At 40.3% G+C, this 23,028-nt stretch overlaps 1 protein-coding gene across 1 annotated transcript; it reads right to left on the bottom strand.

Annotated features, from left to right (window-relative positions):
* Positions 1-1,632: 1,632 nt before the first annotated feature.
* Positions 1,633-21,934, bottom strand: LOC128703589 (uncharacterized). Its single transcript, XM_053798295.2, has 11 exons — positions 21,844-21,934; positions 18,214-18,881; positions 17,884-18,001; positions 16,871-17,056; positions 14,598-14,760; positions 11,996-12,081; positions 10,737-10,922; positions 8,890-9,055; positions 6,607-6,671; positions 4,810-4,958; positions 1,633-4,585 (listed from the first exon to the last, which is right to left on the bottom strand). The coding sequence occupies exons 2-11, from the start codon at positions 18,613-18,615 to the stop codon at positions 4,433-4,435; spliced, it is 1,674 nt and encodes a 557-aa protein (XP_053654270.2). The 5' UTR covers positions 18,616-18,881; positions 21,844-21,934; the 3' UTR covers positions 1,633-4,432.
* Positions 21,935-23,028: the final 1,094 nt, after the last annotated feature.

The following is a 23,028-nucleotide window of genomic DNA, read 5'->3' as shown; positions in this document are numbered from 1 at the left end:
TTTAGCAACCAGTTTCCCACCAAAACGTTAAATGTCAGCAGAACGAGGAGGGTATGCAAAGGAGCTGGTGGATGGTGCCCCTCTTGCAATGTACCCACCGTGCAAATGTGTAACTTACCAACTTGTTTCTCCGAACCATTTTTCTACATTCCTGCCAGACACAACATCTTGGGATCTTGATACAGGGAATTTTTCACTTGCCTAACCTATAGGTATGACCTAATTCCACATGTGGATTTGTCCACTATGATATCGCTTACGACTGCTTCACCTCACCTGTCTACAGTATATAAGGCACGTCTTCGTGAATACGCTGTATTCTTTTCAAGACTGATGGACTGATTACATTGACTCCAGGCTAAGGGACTGATTACCTGAAACTCCTGATAGTCACAATTCTTCTTCGTATAAGACTGATGAAGCCACTGTGTGGCGAAACTTTTCTTTAGTAAAGATACCCAAATGTTGCACATGTGTCTAATTTATTAACTTGTCGGTTCTCTGAACCATTTATCTACAGAAACGAGTAAATTTGCAACAGATCCCAGGCACGAGCAAGACGCCCAAGCAGGTAATTATTATAATCAGAAAGGAAGCGCTAAACCTACAAGGGTTATTCAGCGCACCTGGGCGGGGAAGGGTGCAGGGGTGGAGATTATTATTATTATAATCAAGGGGGAAGCGCTAAACCCGGAGGATTATACAGCGCCTGGGGGGATGTGGAAGGCATTCAGGCTTAATTCGGAGAACTGGAGCACAGATCCAATTCCCTAAATCAAGAGCCCCTCACCAACACCAAGGAACCTTCCTTGAGGGGTCAGGGGTGGAGAGAGGTAGAAAATGATGAGAGGTCCCAAATGGGTAAACAAGGACCCCAATAGAAATAAGCCACTTATATATATATATATATATATATATATATATATATATATATATATATATATATATATATATATATATATATATATATATATATATATATATATATATATATATATATATATATATATATATATATATATATATATATATATATATATATATATATATAATATATATATATATATATATAAGTAATATATATATATATATATATATAGGCAATATATAATATATATATATATATATATATATATATATATATATATATATATATATATATATATATATATATATATATTTTTTTTTTTTTTTTTTTTTTGGGGGGGGTTATCCTAGGTAATTTACACTATGTACGATAATTGTACTTATTTGTAAGTGTACCTAAATAAACTTAATTAACCTTTAACCCCAGGCCAAAACACCGACGTTGTGGTCCAAATCGGACCGAAACGTCGTCATAAGTTTCTCTTATGAGGGTTATTTGTGTAATGTCCAATGCATCAGCTTTTTTCTAGTCAGTGACAGCTGAGCCAGCAGGGTCCAGCCTCACGATGTACCAGAAGGAAGGTGCGCCGGAGGCACCATTTATTATGAATTCTTAAATTTTAAATGTAATAAAATATTTATATTTTTTGCAGTAGTAGTAGCAGTAACACTTGAATAAGTAATATCAGTGAAGGAGTAATAACAATTTAATGAGTAATAACAAAAAAAGTCTTTCGGAGTGGCTCAGGGAATTTAGTTATGTCGCCTGTGAGCGTCAATGCAAGAAAACAGAATTATTGGGGTAATTTTTTTTTATATAGTTTTCCTGTAACAAGTTAAAAATATGAGTATCTACAAAACTTAGTGTAGGTGTGGATGTGACTTTTAAAATATGTTAAATCACAGAGAAACTCACATCTATAATTTACTCTTTTTTATGGTAATCGGTTAAGTAAAACATACTTCATGTAATGTTGAAAAGATGCACTGTATACGAAAACGTAGGGATTATTATTATAATCGAGGGAGAAGAGCTAAACCCGTAGGATTATACAGCGCCTGTAGGGGGAATGTGGAAGATATTCAGGCTTAATTCAGAGAACTGAAGGACAGATCCAGTTCCCTAGATCTAGAGCCTCTCACCAGCGTCAAGGAACCTTCCTTGAGGAAGAAAAATAAAAAAAATAAGGACAGCAACGAAAATGGAGTAATACAAATCGGGCTGGGAATTTGTGGAGAATTCATCTCATTTAAGCCGATAGAAATAGTATCGAGAAATATAGTGTATTGCATAATAAGTAGATTTAACATGTATCTGGAAGGGTTCAGATACAAAGTGAAACTATCAAATACGGATGAAACGCTGTTGCTGGAGAATCTACATCGATCACCACATATATCATCGTAAATTAAATCTCACTACAGTTAATGTAACTATCTATTGACAAGTATTAGTTGCCTACCTATAGGGAGGCGTTAGGATATATCACCAAGACCATAATTTGGTGAGTAATATTTAAATGTTCATATTTTTTCTAATATAATTAATCTACATATATGTGGAAAATTAAATTTACCTGGATGTAACTCATAAGATATATACCAGTAAATGGTAACAAAGATAATTATTATTTATCAAGGTTACAGAGACAAGTTGGAATTTTAGGACACCTAGGTCGCAAAAAATGTCCTCCTTCGATACCTACGATAATCTATATCTCCACAAGTCACTCTGGACCTATATTAATTTCAAATGAAATATACATCACCAGGAATTCTGGTAAAACATTAATATAAATATGTGGACTGTATATTAAATTTAAAATGTGAATACATATACATTGAAGGAGAATTTATAATAACAAGACTCACCAATTAGTCTGGAGATAACGGTGTGTCATACCAACCCCTTGCCTAAATTATGAGGAAAATACTGGCCAGAATTTCAACACAAAATAGACATGACTTAGCTGGGGTTCCAAAGCTGTCCTGTCCATCTGTGTAATACTCACGTTTTGCAGGACTGCAAATCCAACAATTTCGGCTCCTATTTGAGGTTTTAAACCCAATATAACCCCTAGAGCGACGAAAATTCTTCCGATTTTTCAATAACGTTCGTCTCGGTCAATTCAAAACATGGCGACTCCTCCCCAGGGATGCTCACCCATCGCTGGTTCTTTATTTATTTACAAATTAATTTTTATTACCTACTTACTGACTTGGAATATTTTATTTAAAATTCTAGAACTATATGTTCAAATAATTTAAGGCCCAGAAGTGAGAGTTTTGGGAGGTGAGGTGAACATGGAGGGAGGGACAGTGATGTGACCCTTTGTTGTTAGTCCCACCTGTCTCCGAGGTACAACTAGTACCACTAAGTACAATCTGTTTCGATGTGGCAGAGTTCTCCCCAGGTTAGTTTAAGTTTAATATGTTTATTATGCACCCCATACCCATCCAGTGGGCGGTAGTCAAAAGATTACAGAGGTACATAATGGGTCCAGGGACTGGGCCTCAAAGTTTTGATAGCTGAGCAAGTTACAGAGGTAATGAACTCACAATTTACAAAGGTAATGAACTCACAATTTACAAAGGTAATGAACTCCAGGTAGGTCTAGTCACAATCATGACAAGTTACAAAGGTATTTACAGATTACAGAGGTACACAATGGGTCCAGGGACCGGGCTCCAAAGTTTTGATGGCTGAACTAGGTACAAGGTAATGAACTCACAAGTTACAAAGGTAATGAACTCACAAGTTACAAAGGTAATGAACTCACAAGTTACAAAGGTAATGCATACTGTAAGAATGGTGTGTGTGTGAAATGTTAATTCAGGATTGTACCTGTTAAATTCACCCACAATTTCTCACAGTCACAATGGGTCTTTGTCAGACCCACTGAGCACTGTTACATCACTAGAAAGAAATGTTATTTCATATTTTACAATTATTACATATAGTTAATGTACATTACACAGTATGGGATAAAAACTAAAAAAGAATATTAAAAGACATTGGTCATGGTCTCTCCTGTGTAAGACTTGGATCTGCCCTTGTGGGCTTTTTTTTTTTTTCATGATGTGAAATGTATCTGATAGTTCTCATTTATACTAGTTAGCCAGTTATCTTCTAACAATATTGCGTAAACTCCTGTTTGACAAGCAAAAATTACATTCCACATTCTCCTTTGTAACAAAAATTGGCAGAGAGAAAACAATTCTCTAAATCAACTACGTATTGAGGAAAAAAAAATAGCCGAAGTATGGCGCCACGACTGATTAATTGTCCAGCGGACTGAACATGGTAAGTCTCTCAGGAAAAGAATGAGGGAAATTCATCACCGATGATCAGGGAAGAACGAGATTGGTGCAGATGTCAGATGTCACTTGGGGTAAGCTGGTTACTGTTCGTACTTGAGGTAGGCTAGTCACTGTTCCTACTTGGCGTACTTCAGTCACTGTTCCTACTTGGCGTACTTCAGTCACTGTTCCTACTTGGCGTACTTCAGTCACTGTTCCTACTTGGCGTACTTCAGTCACTACTCGTACTGGAGTAAGCCAGTCATTATTTGTACTTGAAGTAGGTCTGTTCTGCTTGGTAGTAGTAGTAGGCATCATTACTGCAGCCCGAGCAGGCACCGTCACAGATATCATTATTGCCGTTCTGACACTTCATAGAACTGTTACACCCGAGATACTCAATGTACTGTACGAACACCTGTGTGCGTGGAGGGTTACAGAAAGGCATTAGACACAGTTACAAAGGAAAAAAATACGAAATAATTACATTTAAATAAACTAATTCTCAACTGATATAGTGCAATACTATTTTAAGATCTCTAATGTTTCACACTCCCTTGACATACACTCTCCCCACACATTCCCCCACTACTCATTCCCCTACCACTCACCCCTACCATACACTTCCCCCTCACTACACACCAAAGGGCCGGAGCGAATTCCATCGTCGTCTACACAGAAAGCAAGGCCATCTCTCTGCTGTTTGGTATCGTAGATGCCAGTGCTAACCCGGCATTGGATATCCAGTAGTATGTTGTTGTCCTTGAACAGTTGGATATCCCTAGCACATTCTGAGGGAGAGAGTGACACATGAGTTCTACTTGTTCTTGACGAACAGTAGTGTCCCTGGTACACACTGAGCGAGTGAACTAAGTTTAGATTGATTAATAATAAATGATTGATTAATACCGAGATTAAAAAAATGGCTAGGTGATGAGATGAGCATAGTTGCTACAATCCCTGCCAGTATGAAAATATGTGTAATTGCCTCCACATGGGCTCTCACTAGCAAGGACTGTTGGAACCATCCCCCAAGACTTGTATCCATATATTCGTTGGGAGGCCTCTGAAGCACACTGTTAAGTGCCAGGTAACTTTGGGAATCCGTGTGGGACTCAAGAGATAGAAACTTGTAGGGTGCTCTCAGCTCATTGTCCAAAAGATGCCTACCAGCGTCCTACTTCCTCCCTAACTCACTGGAGGATCGCTAGGTGTCCACGTATCTATTTTCCCCCTACTCATTTCTACCTAATGTAAACATATTAAAGCCTAAAACTACATTTTTTAATTCTATTATTAGTTTTTAATTCTACCGTAAACCTGTAATCTATCAAATTAGTGTAAACATATCAATAATAATTTGCTGACTCGTGACTTCCACTGCATATTTTTATCGGCGTAGATTCTAAAGGCCTCTACTGCTTGTTACAATGGCCTTGTGGGATTTCTCGATCTCGATAAATTCCCACAGCCAGTCACTACTCTTCCTCACCAGTGAGGGTAGTTGCTACCATCCCTTCCAGTCACTACTCTACCAGGGTGGGTAGTTGCTACGCCCCCTGACAGTCTCTGTTCTTCACCAAGGAAGGTAGGATTGTAGGGTAAGATGTACCACAGTAGTATTTAGATCTGCCAGACTGAAGTACGTTTATTACCTGTGTGGAGTCAGTGAATCAGGGAGGACTACCAGTTGTCTGGGCTGCCTTGAGTCATGAGGCCGAGTGATTCACAATGTGGAAGTGTGACACTGTGGGCTACTGTTGTGAGCCCCTGGCGCTATACCCGTTTCAAAAGTGGGGGAAGAAACAGTGGTTTATGTGTGGAAGAGGATCGCGAAATGCAACTTGGTGTTGTAAAGCTGTCTGTTGATTTGAGAGAATGATGTCCGTTGGAACCAACACTAGGTTGAGCCTAATCGGTTGTGAGATATTGGTGGCCCATTTATAGTATAAGGAAACAGAGGAGTCGTGCGGATTCCTGTTTTAAATTTTTGTTATAATTATGATTGATTCCAACTGTAACTTACTGTTAGGCTTTAAGTAATAATATATTACAAAGACCCCAATGGAAATACCTGGAGAGGGATCTGAGGGTCAACGCCCCTGCGGCCCGGTCTGTGACCAGGCCTCATGGTGGATCAGGGCCTGAGTATTGACTGACTTATTTTTTGGTTATCCTTGGCAATTTGCACATGTTAAACTATATATGATTATTGTACTTATGTGTACCTGTACCTAAATAAACTTACCTTAATGCTGACTCACCTGAGGTTCTCTGGTTCTAGTTGCTAACACTTACAGAAAGTCAGAAGAAATAAACAAATGGATGAGGTACTTATGGATAGAGGAACTGCATTGAAAAGTAACGGTACTTAATGAAATAAAATGACTGAGGGACAAGGTACTCCCGGATAGAATAAATAATTAAGAGGGTACTCACGGCAGCCCCCACCAGAGGGTTTGTGTTCATTGATGACATTATCATACTTGTCGTAGCAGGGTGTCCTGCAATGTAGATAAATATATAAGAGATCATTTATTTAGTTAACGTTCCGACTATCCCTTTTTTTCCAGGATTCCACTCTATCCTCGGATTAAACCTGAATATCCCTCAACCTTTTCCCATGACACTTTCTTACTGTTCTGTGAGAACTTATGTACTCTGGCTTACTGTCTCTCATTTGGAAAGTGTGTATATATATATATATATATATATATATATATATATATATATATATATATATATATATATATATATATACATATATTATATATATATATATATATATATATATATATATATATATATATATATATTATATATATATATTATATATATGTATATATATATATATATATATATATATATATATATATATATATATATATATTATATATATGTGTGTGTGTGTGTGTGTGTGTGTGTGTGTGTGTGTGTGTGCTCACCTAAGTGTGGTTGCAGGGGTCGAGACTCAGCTCCTGGCCCCGCCTCTTCACTGATTGCTACTAGGTCCTCTCTCTCTCTGCTTCCTGAGCTTTATCATACCTCTTCTTAAAACTTCATGACGACTCTATGACTGAAGAAATACTTCCTAACGTCCCTGTGACTCGTCTGAGTCTTCAGCTTCCAGTTGTGACCCCTTGTTCCTGTGTCCCCTCTCTGGAACATCCTATCTCTGTCCACCTTATCTATTCCCCGCAGTATCTTGTATGTCGTTATCATGTCTCCCCTGACCCTTCTGTCCTCCAGTGTCGTCAGTCCGATTTCCCTCAACCTTTCCTCGTACGACATTCCTCTGAGCTCTGGGACTAGCCTTGTTGCAAACCTTTGTACTTTCTCTAACTTCTTGACGTGCTTGACCAGGTGTGGGTTCCAGACTGGTGCTGCATACTCCAGTATGGGCCTAACATACACAGTGTACAGTGTCTTGAACGATTCCTTATTTAGGTATCGGAACGCTATTCTCAGGTTTGCCAGGCGCCCGTATGCTGCAGCAGTTATTTGGTTGATTTGTGCCTCCGGTGACGTGCTCGGTGTTATGGTCACCCCGAGGTCTTTCTCCCTGAGTGACGTCTGTAGTCTTTGTCCACCTAGCCTATACTCAGTCTGCGGTCTTCTTTGCCCCTCTCCAATCTTCATGACTTTGCATTTGGCAGGATTGAATTCGAGAGCCAGTTTCTGGACCACATGTCCAGCCTGTCCAGGTCTCTTTGCAGTCCTGCCTCATCCTCATCCGATTTAATTCTTCTCATCAACTTCACATCATCTGCGAATAGGGACACTTCAGAGTCTATTCCTTCCATCATGTCGTTCGCATATATCAGAAATAGCACTGGCCCTAGAACTGACCCCTGTGGGACCCCGCTCGTCACAGGCGCCCACTGTGATACCTCTTCACGTACCATGACTCATTGCTGCCTCCCTGTCAGGTATTCCCTGATCCACTGCAGTGCCCTCCCTGTTACATGCGCCTGATCCTCCAGCTTCTGCACTAATCTCTTGTGGGGAACTGTGTCAAAGGCCTTCCTGCAGTCTAGGAAAACGCAATCAACCCACCCCTCTCTCTCGTGTCTTACTTCTGTTACCTTGTCATAAAACTCCAGGAGGTTTGTGATACAAGATTTGCCTTCCATGAACCCATGCTGGTTTTCATTTATAATCTTGTTCCTTTCCAGGTGTGTGTGTGTGTGTGTGTGTGTGTGTGTGTGTGTGTGTGTGTGTGTGTGTGTGTGTGTGTGTGTGTGTGTGTGTGTGTGTGTGTGTGTGTGTGTGTGTGTGTGTGTGTGTGTGTGTACTCACACATGATGTGCGGCCCTAACGAACCTCGTGTAATCGCTAGGCTGCATGCCTAATTAAGCAACTTAAATCTAAGTGCTCAATAACCATGTAGGGTCACCAACTCACGTACAGGAAGAACTAAATGCATGGAAGTCTTTAGTGGCAAAACGTTTCACGTTCACTCCCCATGGGTGAAATGCAATTTATCAATGAAGGTTTCTGCGCATATAACATCTGTGTCCATTTACCAACGTTTTATTATATGGCGACATTTTAAACCGGCATACAACTCACGTATATAGGTAAGACACAAGTGCAACACTTGGCTATCTTAACTGTCGAAACGTTTTACGTGCTCAGCACGTTTCTTCAGTCGAATACTGAGGCTGCACATGCATTTTACTCATCTACTCTACGGTACTGTACGCCCCTAATATAACTCACGTAGCGTCGCCCTGAATGCCGGCAAAGGAACCGTCTGGGTCACATCTCTGGAGCAGACCTGGACCCCGCACACCCTTGAAGGTCAACAGGTCGCTGAGTTTCATGTGTGCATGGTATTTACTCTCACATCGCCGCAGGTACTGCTCTCCGATGAGTGTGCTGTTGTCTGCCCAAAATTAGTAAATGGATTAGGCACAACACCAATGTGGACTGGAAATAAAAGTAGAAAAAATCTAATATTCCAAAGGCTTTCGATGCAGAGCGAACCTAAAGACAATGTTTCGTTCTGGGTAGAGCATTATCAAATCTTGATAAGAGTTTGATCAAGTCTTGATAAAACTTTATCATGAGGGAAACTTCGTCTATATAAAGTTTTGGTGTGCATCAAGTGTTCCACCTGTCTCATCAGCAATATATGCCATCCTACTATACCAGTCAGCAATACCTAACATTCTACACAGAAAGGATCTACATAATTTTGCCACAGAGATGTCTTTGCTCTCTGGCTACATAACTCTAGTCTCTTTTAATCATTTCTCTATGTTCTTAACAATGTTGCTCATTCCTCGAAGTTCAAAGCTAAGTCGGAAGCTAACTCTCTGCAACCTTCCCTTGACACGTGTATGCCCATCGTTCGGCGACAGTCTTTTCTTTTTTCATTTATCACAAGCCAATGCACAGTGGTATGTACATTCACTACTTGTTTTGACGATGCTCCCTCTGTCAGGAAAGGTGTTCTTGTTTCTCTTTCTCCGTGCCCTCCGCATCTGTCACCCTCAGTTCCTTGACTCAGAAATTTCCACTCTTCGCAGTTAGTATTCTCGTCTTGGCTACCCTTCCGATTTCATAATCTCTATTACTTACATTCTAAACAGACTTTTCTCTCTCCCAAACTCTCCTTTCCTGTGAAATCTATCATTTGCCTTCCCAGCATTTCCAGTCCCCCAAATCTTAATGACTTTCTTTAGATATCAGACTTTCCTTTCGTAGTAATCTAGTTCGTACCTCTTCTCCTGCCACTGATGCTTCCGGAGTCTACTCCATTTCCTGCTCTTCTTATCCTCTCCAATACTTTGGAGAAACTGACGGCTTTCTTTCTGACATAAAGAACACAAAGAAGTATTATCCTTGTCGACACTAACAATGTTCTTTTTTGTCATGTTAGAGATCACAGTCATCCTATTAACTGGTCCTCTGCCAAAACTGTCTACCCTTCTAGCCTTCACAGACACCATCTTGCTGATACATCCCATATACACAACACTCCTAATATGATTCTTAGTCATGACTTTGTCTCTGTAGATGCCTTTCCTTCTCATTACATTGACAAATGCTGCACATTTCAGAACACTCGCGACTTGACCTGATCTTCATCTCCTCCTCTCCTTACCTCTTCCGTCTTCCTCCTAGGTGGGTTCTGACCTATGCGGGTTTTATCCTGCAGTGATTTTGTCCTACCCCCGTGGGCCATTAGCTGTCCTGCAGTGCTCCTCTGTTCTCTAGTTCTTATAGGCTACCTTCATCATTACTTCTACTACTACTATTACTGTTATAATATGATAATATGATTAATAATGGTAGAATTACCGACTAATGCGACATCTCTACTGTATATGAGATACTATATACATTTGTTCCTTTATCATTCCTTAAGAATGTGACGAAGATCACGAACGCTCACTGAATTTAAACATCATTCATTGTGTATACAGTGTATACCGTTAACCTGTGTGTCATTGAATATTAGGAGTGGTGAGGATGGAGCCTCCGACCTCCGGACAATACTAGCTAACATATAATTGGAAGATAGTATATACTGGACAAAAGAACACAGAACTATGGCTTACAGCACTGGAGCATGTTCATGGTAGCCTCGGGAAGTCTAGCACCGTAGGGTACGCCTGTGTCGGGGCTGACACAGTAACACCAGCTGTCCTCACACTGCAGTGCTTCATAGTTACCATTCTCCTGACAGTGCAGAGTGACTGACGACGCCCCGGCTTGCGTCAACTCCCACACCCGCCGCGAACACTCTGATTCAAGAAAACATAATCAGTGTATGTACACTACTTTTTCACGCATTCATACGAGGATAATTTAAATATTGAGAATATTTAAAAAAAGTCATTTAAGTTACTGAGAATATAGTTTGACTGCGTTTGTGTTATGTAGGGTGTTCAATTAGGGTGTGGCTGGGTTGCGGATCAGGGTTTCTCTTTATGAAGGGATAATATATTTCTTGGTCTTCTATTTGGCTTCCTCTGATTTCCATGAACGTTCCTCATTATACTTTGGGTTCCAAACTACAACATTTCTGTAGTATTCTGGTGATACCCTATTCTTGGAGATATTCATTCCTTCCTAGGCTTCTGTTCTCTTACTCCCACATTTCTCAATCCAGCCACGGCTTAGGCATCGATGTCTTGGCTCTTGTACTCACCTAGTTGTACTCACCTAGTTGAGGTTGCGGGGATCGAGTCCGAGCTCCTGGCCCCGCCTCTTCACTGATCGCTACTAGGTCACTCTCCCTGAGCCGTGAGCTTTATCATACCTCTGCTTAAAGCTATGTATGGATCCTGCCTCCACTACATCGCTTCCCAAACTATTCCACTTACTGACTACTCTGTGGCTGAAGAAATACTTCCTAACATCCCTGTGATTCATCTGTGTCTTCAGCTTCCAACTGTGTCCCCTTGTTACTGTGTCCAATCTCTGGAACATCCTGTTGTATGTCAGTTAATACACTGGCACTCTTCCTGTCTGCGTTCAGCGGTGCTGTAAATTTAAGCTGTTTTAACCATTCACAAACAACTCATATTTTCTAGGAAAAAACTTCTTTGGTCGGTCCTCTTCCATTATCAAGTTACACCTGAGAGAGAAAATGAGGAAAACCTAAAGATAGAGCAGAAAGAGGGAGGAAGTTAAAGAGGGCGGAAAAGGGGAAGGAGAGAAGTAAATAACAGGGCAGAAAGATGGTGGAAGAAAGTACGAGAGAGCGAAAGAGCTGTAGGTAACAATTCTTAACTTGTGAATAGTTAGGAACATTAACCTAACCTTGTAAAACCATGTGTAAAGAGAGGACTGGAGGGTGGGGGGAAAAACTCACTGCAATTCATAGACTTGAAGAGCTCCTCTTGTTCCCGGAAGGCTGATCCATAGATCCTGTTACCGAGGGGATCAACACACACACACCTGCCAGGAAACACACATTGCTAACTTTACACACACTACTAATATTGTTAGGATACATCAAATGATGCTTTCTTTAATTGTTAAAGAGGGGTGCCCTGTAAGCCAGTGGAAGGTCTCAGTCATATGATAAAAAGTTCCAGTTAGTGGGTATCATATGACTATGACTCGCGTCAGTTAGTTGTGTCGCCTGACCGTTTACTTTATTGTGCACCCCATGTTCATCCTGTGAGCGATACCACAAAAAAATCATGATTACAGAAGTCACAGTGGGTCTTTATTAGATCCCACTGGGCAGTTGCATCACTGAAAAGAAATATTAGTCATTTCATCTATTACAGCTACTTCAGAATGCTAACGTGCACATTACCGAATGGAATAGTCTCATTTGTTCATATCTTATTACCACTGTAAAACATTGGTCATAATTGGGTTGCAATCTTATCTGTAAAATCAGTTCATTCATTTAGTTCATGCAAAATGTAGATACAACCTCAAGATTTTAAATTTCTTTAAAATGACGTGTTTTGCCATATCCTGTACGATTTGCATAGAGGTATCTCTGAAAGGCTGAATGTTTGGGAGTTCTAAGATACAGTGTTTGATGTATAGCCTTGTCTTATGTCCACACACAGTGCATTTTGTCATTGACATCTCCATATGGAGCGTGCTGCCAGAGATATTTGTATCCTCACCGTAGTCTAGCAACAATATCTTATAATTTACTGACCTTGTTACTTTCTCCATGTATATGTTTAACTTGACACATTTCATTATGATGGACAATAGATGTGCTAGTTCCTACCTGTACTGTTTTACTGTCTTCAAACTCGTCAGCTAGTTCGCATTTGTCTTGTTCCTGATGAATCTTACCTAAACTCAAAATATTGATGACATCATTGAAGTGTTGGTCACGTTGAGAAGTTTTTACTCATACACACATTTTCCCCATGGCATATATTTTACTTTATATTCAAATATGAATTAATTTCTTATGCAACCGTGCTGAAGAAACAATATTTGAACACAGTAAATCCATTCTCATTTAATACCATTCTACATATAATTATATGTCTAGCTGTTAGTCGAAGGATCGAGCCTTCCCCACTGTTGAATGACCTTATGGGTTTAGCACTTCATAAAAATATAAATGTTATACGCATTACTGTTACGACTTCGATGTCGTAACTGACACATTGCTGTCTGGGAGTTATAAAATTACACTGAAATACACACCGAACCTTGGGCCAGCATGTACTCGTACATTAAACATTATTAATTATTATTAGGAAGGACAAAAACTCACCTATATAAAAATATATCTATATTAATAGTAACTTATAAATATTACAAAAACCACCACACCCCAGTTCACAGTAGCACACTGCTACTGAGCCTACAGTGGAAACGTTAAATACTCTCCAAAACACAGGCCCCTGAATACTAGGGCTTTACAAATAAACACGAGAGCACTTAAACATAAATACCTATGGTATACACTAAAAAATTTTTACAAAATTACCTACTCAAACCAACACCAACCCATGACTACTTCACCCAGCAGCATTCCTACCCGTACTGAACTAAATAAACAACTCTCATCTGCTCCTGTCCTGGCCACTGCCTGACTGACACGAATAAAACGCGTTCACTTGCAGGGAATAATACACGTCCGCTTTCAGTATACTACACAGAAAATGACATTATATATGGAGCGTTATTTTATATAAATATTTTTCTGTAGCACACTGCGTAACAATAACTAACAAAAAAAGTCACAATACCGTGACTGGAACGATTCACAAAAAACCCGCATATAGAAGAGAAGAGCTTACGACGACGTTTCGGTCCGACTTGGACCATTTACAAAGTCACACTACCGAAAATGAGACAAGGAAGGGTGGCAGGAGGTGGTAGTAGTTGTAGTAGTAGTAGTGGAGGTAGAAGGTCCTTCTTACTGCCTTCCCCACTACTACTACCTTCTACCTCCACTACTACTACCTTCTACCTCCACTACTACTACTACTACTACCACTACCACCTCCTGCCTATATATTCCTCCTCTCCTTTTCGTTAGTGTGACTTTGTAAATGGTCCAAGTCGGACGGAAACGTCGTCGTAAGCTCCTCTCTTCTATGTGCGAGTTATTTGTGTATCGTAACAATAACCTTTTAATTTACATAGTTACACCCACTTGAGATTTATTTTATCTCTAAAAAGCCCGTAAAAGTTATATAATGCCTGGGGAGTGGGAGGTAATTTACACTTGAAAAATACATATATGTACCTGTGCCTAAGTAAACTTACTATACCTAGCAAACTGACTCTTATGTCACCTATACTTACCATCATCATTACTTCCTTGGCGCTGTATACTACGATATCACTAACTCATGTCATTGCATTAATGATATACAATACCAAGTAGTTGGTGAATTAGACATGTGTGGCACCTGGATATCTATTTTGAATAAAAAATCCTAGGTGTTGCATACGTGTTTAATTCAATTCCAACAAACCTTTTTCCATCATAGAGTCCCTTGCACTGCTTCTCAGTGTAGTAGCCATCAGCGGTACACTCAGGGCGCCAGCGGTAATCATCTCTGTATGCAACGTACTTAGTCGGGTCGCTAACTGCGGTATCATACATCTGCTGGACATGAAGACACCCACTGATGGAATCTGTCAGGGATAACTGTGGTTAGCAGCTAGTCTACCCTTGATAGATAATGAGGGTAGTTAAAAAAAAGGCACTTAGCAAAATAGAGCTTTTGCTGTTACGTTTCACAAATAAAAAGCTGTATCACAAAAAAAATAAATATTTCATTGTACGTAAATACAAAATAAATATAACTTGAAAAGCTCAGGTGGTTCAAAGGTTCATACACTGAAATAATATATATATATATATATATATATATATATATATATATATATATATATATATATATATATATATATATATATACATATATATATATATATATATATGATCGACACCATGGCCAGCCCTTCTAGGGCAGGGTAGGTGCCTGAGCCAGAGCTTGCAGCTCACAAGACTGCCATTCCTGTTAGCCCGCTTGGGGCGGGGATGGCAGACCAGAGAGGCCTAGCTTGTCCTTACGAGCCCAGTGAAGGCGGGGAATGTGGCTAGGCCTGAGGACAGTTGGTCCCAACGATGATGAGGAGGTACTTGTACCTCCTCCCATGGCAGACATTAGTCTGAGATACTCCCGAGAAAGGGAGCCAAGGCCTGGCCACCACTTGGAAAAGGCCCGGGCCAGGAGGGTACCGGTAAATCAAGAAGTATATATATATATATATATATATATATATATATATATATATATATATATATATATATATATATATATATATGTACATATAAAAGGGAGGTACCACCTCTAGAACTGCACTGGGGAACCTCATCCTCAGAGAAGAGAATAAACGTACTTCAGGAAAAACTCAAGGTTCTCCCCTGAGCTGTTTGAATATTTTCTTCTCTTACCACCCCCTATATTCTATATTCTATGTGAACTTTATTTATAGACAATACACTGACAAAAAAAAATACAAAACTAAATACATTGGTACATTATATCAAAGATTATGAATTTCCTCCAGCTCCTCCGAAACCGGACGCGAGCCAAGTATGCAGCAAGCGTTTCCCCTCTGGATGGCCACACTGAGGCGCTGGGTTGAACTTGTGACTAGCAGACTTAGGAAGTAATTTTGAGGTAATACTTCTCAGCCATGATAGGGTGTAGTCAGTCACTCTGAAACTGAACGACTAACCACCTAAAAAGGCTGAAGGACTGACCACCTCAAAATTACTTCTTTTAATGTCTCCAATGTTATATTCGTCTGTATTCCACTGAGGAAGCATACTGCGCAGGTGAAACATTTCGGCAAGCAAAATACTCCAGTGTTGCACGAGTCTTACTCATCACATGGTTGTGAACTTTTGAACCTAAACACAGATCAAAATAAGGCTAACAAAAAAAAAATGTAATAACGATTTTACTGTGTATTGTCGCGTCTTGGTGCCGGTGAAGAGCTTTTTATCCAAGGAATTGGAGCTAATCTCCTCGTCATAGAATCAAAGCCGATTATTTCCTATTCCCAGACGCTGCAAGATCCTTCGGGCTTTGCGTTTCTCCTGTTAATACCCTTGTGTGTTTAGCGTTTAGTTTTTATTGTAATAATAATTTTCCTGTTAATATAATAATTATTCTCATGGGAGAAGAGAGAGGGATGGGGGTCCTTCTTACTATACTATATAACTCTGGTAACTACATGCTAACATGCATCCTCGCTAGGCTTTGCTAGGTTTCAAAAACACTCTTAATCTTAGTTTAGTTAAGGTTCGTCAGGAAACAGGACAAGTTTTTCCTGACGCGGGTCTTAGTCATATAACCCACAGCTGGAGCTTTTGTCATCTGACGAGGCCTTCCGCTGGCTTACCCGTCCACCCCTTACAATATTATAGTTTTCATTATACTAATCATTTAGTTCTCTTTCTTTGCCCAACAAATTACACACGAAGAACAACACACAACGAAGAACAGGAGTCAGAACTAAGTTAGGTTAGGTAGGTTTGTTAGAAAACAGGATAAGTGTTTCCTGACGCAGGTTTTAGTCATATAATGACCCGCAGCTGGAGCTTTTGGTCATCTGACCGAGGCCTTCCACTGGCTTTCCCGTCCACCCCTTTAAAAATTATTTATTTACCCAACAATTTACACACGAAGAACAACACACAAAGAACATGAGTGAGAGGTGTGTTACTTACTGTTCCTCCCGCATCTGCCACCGCCGATCGCACAGTATAAGTTGAAGTCACACCAGAAGGAGGCCACCACGTTCTCCTCCACATCATCTACCGTCAAGTGACTGATGGGTTTAGAACCCGGAGGGTAAAAACCGTAGTCTCCACCGTATACCGGGTCTACTGACCCTGTGCATCTCTCTTGCAACTCTGTCAAGTGTGAAGTTAAATAATCTATATATACATATACATACGAAACCACAAAACAATGTTTGTAGGATCAGTGGCTGAGTGGATAAGGTAATATGTACATTGTGTGGTCCCTTGAGGCGGGACAATGTGTCGTGGGGTCGAACCCTGGCCTGTCGCAGTTTGGTAAAAAAAATGTTGAACGTTGAACTGTAAACTTCATAATAATAATAATAATAATAATAATAACAATAATAATAATAATAATAATAATAATAATAATAATAATAATAATAATAATAATAATAATAATAACAGCAATAATATACATGACATATAAGGCAGATTTAGAGTAATCTTGAGAGCACAAGGTTGTTAGTACAACGTTTTTATGATACATCTTGTAGATATAACATAATCTAGATGTAACCTATAACCTAGATTTAACCGAGGCACTGTGTAAGCCTTACAGTTCTAGAGCTTCCCCGTGAATACTTATACGTACATACATACACACGCACGCACACACACACACACACACACACACACACACACACACACACACACACACACACACACACACACACACACACACACACACACACACACACACACGCACACACACGCACACACACACACACACACACACACACACACACACACACACACACACACACACACACACACACACACACACACACACACACACACACACACACACACACACACACACACACACACACACACACACACACACACACACACACACACACACACACACACACACACACACACACACACACATAAAGTTATTAAACATAATTATACGTGTGGTCAACGTATCTTACGTCTGAATCTGACGCACATGCCACAACAGCCTAACTGGGCGGCACCTTCAACGTAGACAGTGCCTGATGAGCAGTCACTAGCAGCCACAGGTGTCTGGCACTTGATGTAGAAACACACCTGTTGGCACGAATACCTGAGTCAAAATCTCTCTTCTTATAACGGCAAAATAAATCACATAAATGCCCTACTAATGCAAAGAAAAGTTATGAAAATCGAGGAAGGACGGCATACGGGTTCAATCCAGGAAAAGGGAGGATGGTTCCAATTCCCTGGATCATGATCCTTCGCCAGCATCAAGTAACCCCCTCTGCCCCGGTGATAATACTTACAAGACGAGAATTGTTCTTGATGAGCTGGTTGAAGTGTGAGATGCCGTGGTCACTTTGTGTCGTCTGTTGTAGTGCTCTAACCTCCGTCACTGTCTCCGTCACCTCCATCACTGCCTCCGTCACCTCCTCCGTCACCTCCATCACTGCCTTCGTCACCTCCATCACTGCCTTCGTCACCTCCATCACTGCCTCCGTCACTCCCTCCATCTCTGCCTCCGTCACCGCCTTCGTTGCCGCTTCCGTCACTGTCTCCGTCACCGCTTCCGTCACCACCTCCGTCGCCGCTTCCATCACTGCCTCTGTCGCCGCCTTCGTCACCGCTTCCGTCACTGACTCCGTCACGGCCTGCGTCACGGCCTGCGTCACCAGTACTAGCACTAACAGCCATCCCACAATCATCATCAGTATCACTGCACAGAGATTACTGCTTCCTCCTCCTCTCTTCTTTAGCGGGATTATTTCCCGCTCTTATCTTTTTCCGAAACTCTGTTTGCAGCTTTTCTTCCTTTTGGTTTTGTTTCTCAGCGTTTCCTTTCCTGGTATTTTACCTTGCTTTCCACCCCTTTCTCTTGCCTGTGTTGCCACCTCTTCTCCAGTGGTTCAGCCTCCACTGCTGTATTTTCTAGTGTTTATCTTTAACACCTCCAGTCTTTATAACAACTTCTTTTCTGAAACAAAATTAGAGAGATAAGTTTATCAAGTAAAGCTTAAGCTTCACAGCTGCAAACTTTGTTAACTTATCAGGGAACGGGTGGGAGTTGAACCCATGGTAAGTGAGTCCTGAAACTCATCCGGCCAGCTGGTTCTAATAAGGTTCATCCAACATGGTATATGTCTGTGAAGAATTAGAGACTTTTGCAACGTTTGAAAAACTTTATTGTGGAAACGTTTCCTGGAGTCAACGCCCCCGCGGCCCGGTCCATGACCAGGCCTCGCGGTGGATCACGGTCTGATCAACCAGGCTATTACTGCTGGCCGCATGTAAATCAACGTACGGACCACAGCCAGGTTGGTCAGGTACTGAATTTAGGTGCCTGTCCGGCGCCTTCTTGAAGACAGCCAGGGGTCTATTGGTAATCCCCCTTATGTATGCTGAGAGGCAGTTGAACAGTGTGTTGTCTCTCAGCGTACTCATGGCGTCTTCGGCAAGGGAATGTTGCACCGCCTGCCCAATCTCTTGCTTTCCCAAGGAGTGATCTCCGTGTGCAGGTTTAGGACTAGTCCCTCTGAGATTTTCCAAGTGCATATTACCATGTATCTTTCTCGCCTGCGTTCGAAGGAGTACAGGTCAAGGGACTTCAACCGTTTCAAGTAATTTATGTGCTTTATTGTACTGATACATGCAATGAAAGTTCTCTCTAGATTCTCCAGGTCAGCAGTTTCGCCTGCCTTGAAAGGGGCCGTTAGTGTACAGCAATATTCCAGCCTAGAGAGAACAAGCGATTTAAGGAGAATCATCATTGTCTTGGTATCCCTAGATCTGAAGGTTCTCATTATCTATCCTATTATTTTCCTAGATGTGGTAGATACATTGTTGTGCTCTTTGAAAGTGAAATTCTCTGACATTATCACTCCCAAGTCCTTCACATTAGTTTCTCGCTTTAATGTGTGACTGGAATTTGTTTTATACTCCGTCACAGTTTTTATTTCCTCGAGTTTTCCATAGAGGAATAATTGAAATTTATCTTAATTGAACTCATATTGTTTTCTGAGGCCCATTTAAAGACTTGGTTAATGTGTACTTGGAGATTTGTAGTGTCCTCAATGAATGACACTGTCATGCACATCCTGGTATCATCAGCAAAGAAGGACACGGTGCTGTGCTGTGGAAGGTGAGAAGGCTGAGGGACTGATTACCTCATCTTCCAACATTCACCTCTGAACAGGTTTAAGGAAGCCACTTGTTGGCGAGACGTTTCCACAGTAAACATTCCCAAATGTTGCAAAAAGTGTCTAATCCTTCAACTTCTCGGTTTTGCAAATCATTTACATTGTATATCTCTGTACACCACAGGGAGGTTAGCATGGGCCCCTCACTGTGACCACTAATGCAGGTTTTTACAGTGAAATCCCTCACCAGCGTAGCTGGTGTGTGAGACTGACGAGCGACAACCTGGGACCACCTCATGAACTAGCTAATAAATCACTTTTGGTACTTTTAATTTAAATTGATGATTTTTAAACCAGAAACATACAAATTTTAGTGGAAAAAATAAACTGTCGCAAAATACTGGTAATATATATATATATATATATTCAACAAGTCGGCCGTCTTCCACCGAGGCAGGGTGTTTTTGCAGAGGTGTTCAGAATACAACAGTTTAGAAGCATATACATATAAAGATACACAACATATCCCTCCAAACTGCCAATATCCCAAACCCCTCCTTTAAAGTGCAGGCATTGTACTTCCCATTTCCAGGACTCAAGTCCGACTATATGAAAATAACCGGTTTCCCTGAAACCTTTCACTAAATATTACCTTGTTCACACTCCAACAGATCGTTAGGTTCCAAGTACCATTCGTCTCCATTCACTCCTATCTAACACGCTCACGCACGCTTGCTGGAAGTCCAAGCCCCTAGCCCACAAAACCTCCTTTACCCCCTCTCTCCAACCCTTTCGAGGACGACCCTTACCCCTCATTCCTTCCCCTATAGATTTATATGCTTTCCATGTCATTCTACTTTGATCCATTCTCTCTAAATGACCAAACTACCTCAACAACCCCTCTTCTGCCCTCTGACTAATACTTTTATTAACTCCACACCTTTTCCTAATTTCCACACTCCGAATTTTCTGCATAATATTTACACCACACATTGCCCTTAGACAGGACATCTCCACTGCCTCCAACCGTCTCCTCGCTGCTGCATTTACCACCCAAGCTTCACACCCATATAAGAGTGTTGGTACTACTATACTTTCATACATTCCCTTCTTTGCCTCCATAGATAACGTTTGTTGACTCCACATATACCTCAATGCACCACTCACCTTTTTTCCCTCATCAATTCTATGATTAACCTCATCCTTCATAAATCCATCCGCCGACACGTCAACTCCCAAGTATCTGAAAACATTCACTTCTTCCATACTCCTCCCCAATTTGATATCCAATTTTTCTTTATCTAAATCATTTGATACCCTCATCACCTTACTCTTTTCTATGTTCACTTTCAACTTTCTACCTTTACACACATTCCCAAACTCATCCACTAACCTTTGCAATTTTTCTTTAGAATCTCCCATAAGCACAGTATCATCAGCAAAAAGTAACTGTGTCAATTCCCATTTTGAATTTGATTCCCCATAATTTAATCCCACCCCTCTCCCGAACACCCTAGCATTTACTTCTTTTACAACCCCATCTATAAATATATTAAACAACCATGGTGACATTACACATCCCTGTCTAAGACCTACTTTTACCGGGAAGTAGTCACCCTCTCTTCTACACACCCTAACCTGAGCCTCACTATCCTCATAAAAACTCTTTACAGCATTTAATATTATATATATATATATATATATATATATATATATATATATATATATATATATATATATATATATATATATATATATATATATATATATATATATATATCTGTTGGGTGCCTTGCTTACCTGTGCTGAACTCAGAAGAGAGTGTGTGGAGTGTTATGCTTCAGCTGGTACAGCAGTACACGTACTAACTCTAGACAGGTGAGGAATTTGTCCACACTAATCCAAACCTGATAACGTAATTACAGGGTGTGGCGGTACCCTTGTCACTGTCACTCACTGTAAGGTAACAGGTGTCTGTAAATATGTAACGTGTGTGTCTGACAAATAGCGGACGAAGGATCGAGCCTCTACTATTCCTTGCGTTGGATGAAGCATATCTGGAGTATATCTGGAGGGGGTTTTGGGGGTCAACGCCCCATGGGTTGGTTTATGAAGTTTAAAGCCTATTGACTTGGAAATGGACAGTAAGTCTACGTATCACCTGTTCACTCACTGTTAGAACCATAATTTTTAAAGGAGTGGACGGGTAAGCCAGTGGAAGGCCTCGGCCTGATGACCAAAAGCTCCAGCTGCGGGACATCATATAACTAAGACCCGCGTCAAGAAACACTTGTCCTGTTTCCTGGCAAACTTTACCTAATCTAATCTATTCACCACCAGTTAAAACGATTTTAATCCCTAAAATAGAAATTCAATTCAACGTTTAGTGTATCAACACTGAGAACTACACCTCCATGTACATGTAGCTAGTGACTCATACGCGTTTACCGCTTCACTTAATTTTTACTATAACTCATATTGACATTAAATGAAAAGAAGGAGTGGAATATTCTGTTGTTAGTTCCTCATACGAAACATAAGAGATCTCCAGGATAGACTATAAACACTTCAAAATAGGCTTATTTACAAAAATTTTTTTATTTAACTCAGGATAAATAGTACATCATAATATTTCAAGTCACCAGATTTACGCTTATCATTATAATAGTGTTTCTTTTTTTTTAAATTGATTTTTTCAATTTAGTCTTATGACAGAGATAAATTGTATAAAATAGTCAGTGGAAAAGTAGACACAAATACCGTGTAATACGACTCTTTATTCACAACATTTCGCCCACATAGCTTTATCAAGTCACAAACTGATCTGTTTCTTACCTGATAAAACCCTCCGTGTGAGCGAAACGTTGTCAATAAAGATTCGCATTATACTACATGTCTCTACTTTTCCTTAGTCTTGTGATGTGCGATAATTATATATACTTATTATATACAGTATTTTGCTTTTGTATTTCACAGCTGTGCTGA

This window comes from Cherax quadricarinatus, chromosome 76, assembly GCF_038502225.1.
Source record: "Cherax quadricarinatus isolate ZL_2023a chromosome 76, ASM3850222v1, whole genome shotgun sequence".
Classification (NCBI taxonomy): Eukaryota; Metazoa; Arthropoda; class Malacostraca; order Decapoda; family Parastacidae; genus Cherax; species Cherax quadricarinatus.
Note: the sequence above shows the minus strand (reverse complement) of the source record. Positions and strands in the feature narration are given on the sequence as shown.

Coding starts and splice junctions, on each gene's coding strand:
- LOC128703589 (XM_053798295.2), bottom strand. CDS start 18,615: ATGATGATTGTGGGATGGCTGTTAGTGCTAGTACTGGTGACGCAGGCC. Junction 18,002..18,213: donor TCAAGAACAATTCTCGTCTT/GTAAGTATTATC, acceptor TCGTGCCAACAG/GTGTGTTTCTACATCAAGTG. Junction 17,057..17,883: donor CATGTGCGTCAGATTCAGAC/GTAAGATACGTT, acceptor CACACTTGACAG/AGTTGCAAGAGAGATGCACA.